This window comes from Arachis ipaensis, chromosome B5 (assembly GCF_059453495.1).
Source record: "Arachis ipaensis isolate K30076 ecotype BB chromosome B5, ASM5945349v1, whole genome shotgun sequence".
Lineage (NCBI taxonomy): Eukaryota > Viridiplantae > Streptophyta > Magnoliopsida > Fabales > Fabaceae > Arachis > Arachis ipaensis.
Window position 1 is genome coordinate 22,003,478 of NC_142440.1, and position 7,253 is coordinate 22,010,730.

General features: G+C 37.9%; 1 protein-coding gene across 1 annotated transcript; it reads right to left on the reverse strand.

Annotated features, from left to right (window-relative positions):
* Positions 1-6,257: 6,257 nt before the first annotated feature.
* On the reverse strand, positions 6,258-6,920 carry LOC148563574 (uncharacterized). The gene is made up of 2 exons (XM_088486861.1): positions 6,739-6,920; positions 6,258-6,582 (listed from the first exon to the last, which is right to left on the reverse strand). Exons 1-2 carry the CDS (start codon positions 6,918-6,920, stop codon positions 6,258-6,260), a joined length of 507 nt encoding a protein of 168 aa, XP_088342987.1.
* Positions 6,921-7,253: the final 333 nt, after the last annotated feature.

Consider the following 7,253-nt stretch of genomic DNA (forward strand, 5'->3'; position numbering starts at 1 on the left):
ATTTGACTCTGTATTGAGAGAAGCCTTTCATGCTTCTTCCTTTTTCTGTCTGCAAACCATGGTGCTTCCTGAATGGCGAAGAGTTGCTCATCCAGAAAGGTTTCAGAGATCTCAGTAAGAGGGTGGGACGCCCCTGCTACTGGTTCTATCTGGGACAGGTGATCAGCTACCTGGTTCTCTATCCCTTTTCTGTCTCTTATTTCTATATCAAACTCTTGCAGAAGCAACACCCATCTTATGAGCCTGGGTTTTGAATCCTGCTTTGTGAGTAGGTATTTAAGAGCAGCATGGTCAGTATACACAATCACTTTTGAACCTACTAAATAGGATCTAAACTTGTCAATGGCATAAACCACTGCAAGTAACTCTTTTTCTGTGGTTGTGTAATTCTTCTGTGCATTATTTAAAACACGGCTAGCATAGTAAATGATGTACAGAAGCTTGTTATGCCTCTGTCCCAACACTGCACCAATGGCATGGTCACTGGCATCACACATTAGTTCGAATGGTAATGTCCAGTCAGGTGCAGAGATGACTGGTGCTCTGACCAGCTTGGCTTTTAGGGTTTCAAACACCTACAAACACTCTGTGTCAAATACAAATGGCGTGTCAGCAGCTAGCAGGTTGCTTAGAGGTTTTGCAATTTTTGAAAAATCCTTTATGAACCTCCTATAGAATCCTGCATGTCCCAGAAAGCTTCTGATTGCCTTTACATTGGCAGGTGGTGGTAATTTTTCAATTACTTCCACTTTAGCTTGATCCACCTCTATTCCCTTGTTTGAAATTTTATGCCCAAGGACAATTCCTTAAGTCACCATGAAGTGACATTTTTCCCAGTTTAAAACTAGGTTGGTCTCTTGGCATCTTTTCAGAACAAGTGCTAAATGGTCAAGACAGGAGCTAAATGAGTCTCCAAATACTGAAAAGTCATCCATGAAGACTTCCAGAAATTTTTCCACCATATCAGAGAAAATAGAGAGCATGCATCTCTGAAAGGTCGCAGGTGCATTGCACAGACCAAAAGTCATCCTTTTGTAGGCAAATACTCCAGAAGGACATGTGAATACTGTTTTCTCTTGGTCCTGAGGATCCACTACAATTTGATTGTAACCTGAATAGCCATCCAAAAAGCAGTAATATTCATGACCTGCTAGTCTCTCTAGCATCTGGTCTATGAATGGTAAAGGAAAGTGATCCTATCGGGTGGCTGTATTGAGCCTTCTGTAGTCAATACACATACGCTACCCTGTAACTGTTCTTGTAGGAACCAGTTCATTCTTTTCATTATGAACCACTGTCATACCTCCCTTCTTGGGGACAACGTGGACAAGGCTCACCCAGGGGCTATCAGAAATAGAATAAATAATCCTAGCCTCTAGTAACTTAGTGACCTCTTTCTGCACCACTTCCTTCATGGCTGGATTTAGCCGCCTCTGTGGTTGAACCACTGGCTTAGCATCATCCTCCAATAGGATCTTGTGCATGCATCTTGCTGAGCTAATGCCCTTAAGGTCACTTAAGGACCACCCAAGAGCTGTCTTGTGTGTCCTTAGCACTTGAATTAGTGCTTTCTCTTCCTGTGGATTTAAAGCAGAGCTTATGATCACTGGAAAAGTGTCACCCTCTCCCAGAAATGCATATTTCAGGGATGGTGGTAGTGGTTTGAGCTCGGGTTTAGGAGGTTTCTCCTCTTTCTGAGGGATTTTCAGAGGTTCTTTTATTTCCTCTGATTCCTCCAGATCAGGCTGAACATCTTTAAAGATGTCCTCTAGCTCTAATTCAAGACTTTCAGTCATATTGACCTCTTCCACCAGGGAGTCAATAATATCAACGCTCATGCAGTCATTTGACGTGTCTGGATGCTGCATAGCTTTGACAACATTTAACTTGAACTCATCCTCATTGACTCTCAGGGTCACTTCCCCTTTTTGGACATCAATGAGAGTTCATCCAGTTGCTAGGAAAGGTCTTCCTAGAATCAGAGTTGCACTCTTGTGCTCCTCCATTTCCAGCACTACAAAGTCAGTGGGAAAGGCAAATGGCCCAACCTTGACAATCATGTCCTCAATTATGCCTGATGGGTATTTAATGGAGCCATCAGCAAGTTGAAGACATATCCGGGTTGGTTTGACCTCTTCAGTCAAGCCAAGCTTTCTAATGGTGGATGCAGGTATTAGATTGATACTTGCTCCAAGGTCACATAGAGCTGTCTTAGTACAAGTACCCTCTATTGTGCATGGTATCATAAAGCTCCCTGGATCTTGAAGCTTCTCTGGTAAGCTTTTCAGAATGACTGCACTGCATTCTTCAGTGAGAAACACTTTTTCAGTTTCTCTCCAATCCTTCTTATGACTTAAGATCTCTTTCATGAACTTAGCATAAGAGGGTATTTGCTCAAGTGCCTCTGCAAATGGGATCTTTATCTCAAGAGTCTTGAGATAGTCTGCAAAGTGGGCAAATTATTTATCCTGCTCCGCTTGGCGGAGTTTCTGAGGGTAAGGCATCTTGGCTTTATATTCTTCAACCTTAGTGCTGCAGGTTTAGTCCCTACAGAGGTGGTTGGAGAAGCCTTCTTAGAGGAGTTACTATCAGCATTTGCAGGTGTCTGATCCCTCATTGGCGTTTGAACGCCAGGATTGGGCATCCACTGGGCGTTTAACGCCAGTCTTTCACCCTTTTCTGGCGTTTGAACGCTAGAATTATTCCTCTCTGGGCTCTTGCTGTCCTCAGGGGGATTTTGGGCAGTGGTTTGGTCATCCTCTATCAGTTGTTCCTTTCTTAGATTTCTGCTACTTTGAGTTGATTTATTCAATGTCTTCCCGCTCCTTAATTGGACAGCTTGGCATTCTTCTATTATCTGTTTAGATAGCTGCTGTCTTGTCTGATTTAATTGTGCTTCCATATTCTCATTAGCATTTTTAGTGTCCTGGAGTATCTCTTTAAATCCTACTAATTGTTTTGTCACAAGGAGTAATTGCTGATTAAGTTCAACAATTTGTTCTTGAGGATTAGGATCAGTAGTTACTGTCCTAGCCTCTTCTTTTATGGAGGACTCACTGCTTGAGTATAGATATTGATTACTAGCAACCGTATCTATGAGTTCTTGAGCCTCTTCAATCGTCTTCCTCATGTGTATAGATCCACCAGCTAAGTGGTCTAGAGACATCTGAGCTTTTTCTGTAAGCCCATAGTAGAAGATGTCTAACTGTACCCACTCTGAAAACATTTCAGAGGGGCATTTCCTTAGCATCTCTCTGTACCTCTCCCAGGCATTATAAAGGGATTCATGATCCTCTTGTTTAAAGCCTTGGATGTCCAGCCTTAGCTGTGTCATCCTTTTTGGAAGGTAGAATTGATTCAGGAATTTGTCTGTTAACTGTCTCCATGTTTTTATGCTTGTTGTGGGTTGGTTATTTAACCACCTCTTAGCTTGATCTTTTACAGCAAATGGAAATAGTAGTAATCTGTAGACATCCTGATCCACTTCTTTATCACGTACTGTGTCAGCAATTTGTAAGAACTGTGCCAGAAACTCAGTAGGTTCTTCCTGTGGAAGACCGGAATACTGGTAATTTTGCTGCACCATGATAATGAGCTGAGGATTTAGCTCAAAACTGCTTGCTTTGATGGGAGGTATACAGATGCTACTCCCATATGCAACTGCAATGGGGTTAGCATATGACCCTAGAGTCCTTTTGGACTGTCCACTTCCACTTATGTCAATGGTGGAGAAAAGGGAATTGATATGAAAATTTCTTTTTTTTTATTTAATTAAAAGTAACCGAAAAATAAAACAAAATAAATGAAAAATAAAATAAAAGTTTCGAAAATTTAAGAAAAAGAAAAAAGATAAATAAATAATTCGAATGCTAAAATGGCTAATTAATTAAAAAGATTTGAAAAATTTTGGATATGGTTTTCGAAAATTAGAGGAAAATGAAATAAAAGCAAATTGAAAACTAAATTAATTAATTAATTAGAAAGATTTTGGAATTAGCAATAAAAAAGATATGATTAAAAATTATTTTGAAAAAGAAATGATTGAGAAGATATGATTGCAATTTAATAAAAAAAGATATGATTGAAAAGATATGATTGAAGAAATTAAAAAGATCAATTTTTGAAATTAGGATTTTTGACTTGACTAAAAAAAAGATATGATTTCGAAAATCTTTGACTAAATTAATGCAAAATTTCGAGAATTATGAATAAAATAGGGAAAAGATATTTTTTATTTTTGAATTTTAATGAGGAAAGAGAAAAACAACAAAATGACACTAAACTTAAAAATTGTAGATCAAAACAAAGAGAATAAACAAGAAAACTTTGAATGTCAAGATGAACACCAAGAACTCTTTGAAGATAAGATGAACACCAAGAACAAATTTTTGAAAAAAAGAACTTTTTAAGTAAATAAAAGCACAAAAACACACCAAACTTAAAATTTTTAGAAAATCAAGCACAAATTTTCGAAAATTTAAAGGAAAACACAAAAAAGACACCAAACTTAGAATTTTTAAAGATTAAGAAACAACTAAGAACATGCAAAATCGAAAAAAATTGAAAGAAAATAAAAGCATGCAACTGACACCAAACTTAAAATATAAAACTAAACTCAAATAAAAGACTCTAAACCAACAAAAACAAATTATTCCTAATCTAAGCAACAAGATAAACCGTCAGTTTTCCAAACTCGAACAATCCTCGGCAATGGCGCCAAAAACTTGGTGCACGAAATTATAATTACACTTTTGCAACTCCGCACAACTAACCAGCAAGTGCACTGGGTCGTCCAAGTAATACCTTACGTGAGTAAGGGTCGATCCCACGGAGATTGTCGGCTTGAAGCAAGCTATGGTTATCTTGTAACTCTTAGTCAGGATATCAATAATTCTCAAATTTAATTGTAAAAAGTAAAAGAACATGAAATAAATACTTGTTATGCAGTAATGAAGAACACGTTGAGGTTTTGGAGATGCTTTGTCTTCTGAATCTCTGCTTTTCTACTATCTTCTTCTTCATGCACGCAAGGCTCCTTCCATGGCAAACTTTAAGTTGGGCATCACCGTTGTCAATGGCTACTTCCCGTCCTCTCAGTGAAAATGTTCCAAATGCGCTATCACCGCACAACTAATCATCTATCGGTTCTCGATCATGTCGGAATAGGATCCATTGATCCTTTTGCGTCTGTCACTACGCCCAACACTCGCGATTTTGAAGCTCGTCACAGTCATCCCTTCCTAGATCCTACTCAGAATACCACAGACAAGGTTTAGACGTTCCGGATCTCAGGAATGGCCGCCAATAATTCTAGCTTATACCACGAAGACTCTGATCTAAATCATGAGGCTAAGAGATATGCATTCAATCTAAGGTAGAACGGAGGTGGTTGTCAGGCACGCGTTCATAGGTGAGAATGATGATGAGTGTCACGGATCATCACATTCATCAGGTTGAAGTGCGAATGAATATCTTAGAATAGAAGCAAGCGTGATAGAATGGAAAACAGTAGTAATTGCATTAATTCATGAAGAACAGCAGAGCTCCTCACCCCCAACAATGGGGTTTAGAGACTCATGCTGTAGAAGATACAATATAAAACGTGTAGAATGTCATGAGGTACAAGATGAATCACTAAAAGTAGTTTTTATAGTAAACTGGTGACCTAGGGTTACAGAAAATGAGTAAGCTAGGGTGTTTAGTGTAAAAATCCACTTCCGGGGCCCACTTGGTGTGTGTTTGGACTGAGCATTGAAGCTTTCATGTGTAGAGACTTTTCTTGGAGTTAAACGCCAGCTTTTGTGCCAGTTTGGGCGTTTAACTCCAGCTTTTGTGCCAGTTCTGGAGTTAAACGCCAGAATTCTTGAGCTGACTTAGAATGCCTATTTGGGCCATTAAATCTTGGGAAAAGTATGGACTATTATATATTGCTGGAAAGCCTAGAATGTCTACTTTCCAACACACTTGAGAGCGCGCCAATTGGGCTTCTGTAGCTCCAGAAAATCTACTTCGAGTGCAGGGAGGTCAGAATCTAACAGCATCTGCAGTCCTTTTTCAGCCTCTGAATCAGATTTTTGCTCAGGTCCCTCAATTTCAGCCAGAAAATACCTGAAATCACAGAAAAATACACAAACTCATAGTAAAGTCCAGAAAAGTGATTTTTATTTAAAAACTAATAAAAACATAATAAAAACTGACTAAAATATACTAAAAACATACTAAAAACAATGCCAAAAAGCGTATAAATTATCCGCTCATCAAAGAGCAAGGTACATTGGATGTACTACTTCTATCCTCTGCAAGATTCTTGATTTTGTCTCAATTATTATATCCCTATTAACTCCGCTCTCATCAATATCTCCAACTATCAGTGCAGCAACTTCAGATGCCGTTGGCAAATTATGTGTCCTTGCATCAGTATTTCTTCTGGTTATTAACCGTAACTTAACATCAGCAGAGCCATCAATTTGGTATATATCCTGTGCTGAATGAAATGCCTTTGCTAGGACATTATTTTCATCCATCATGACTTTCAAGGATGAAACAATTTCAGTTTCCATCAATTCTGCACTGATGTTTGACCTATTAATAAATAAACAATATATGAGAACTTCAATTCATTTGTTAAGCTTCGAGAAGATCGCATTAGAATTTAACTCCTCATAATATATTACTATAATTAGCGTTTTAGATAAAGATAGGAAATAGAAGAATTACACGCGTGAGTCGAACAATTACCTAAATGATTCCATGCGGTTTGTAATCTCATTCTCAGTATCATAAATGTATAGCTGGGCAAATTTTGGTTTCTCACTTTCCGGTGGTAGTAAACTGCCAATACGGTGATAATTTTGACCTCCAATGCGAAAGATAGGAGGTGCACCACCTTTGTTTACCAAATGGTCAACTCTTCCTGCCATAGAAGTGAATGCAAACATTCCGTTGAAAGCCCTTATGTTTTTAAGAAAGTATATGTTTTTTTCGTTCGTTCCACTATGTAACTCTTGCAACGTTTGAGGTGGATGCTTCAAGAAAGGCAATTCAACATTTCCTTCCATACAACATAAAGAAAATATAGGATTGGAGCTACGTCATGACTTTTCCAAGTATAATTATCCGTGCCATGCACGTAATAAGATTGAAATTATAATTTTAAATTATTTTTTTAAAATTAATTTGAATTATAATAATTTGATTAATAAAAAAGTAACATATTATGTATTATTTTTTTTAATTTAGTATTAATTGGATTA

Bases quoted from the DNA above. Each gene is read 5' to 3' on its own strand.
- LOC148563574 (XM_088486861.1), bottom strand. From the start codon at position 6,920: ATGGCAGGAAGAGTTGACCATTTGGTAAACAAAGGTGGTGCACCTCCT. The intron at 6,583-6,738 runs GTAATTGTTCGA...ATTTATTAATAG, and splicing joins AACCGCATGGAATCATTTAG to GTCAAACATCAGTGCAGAAT.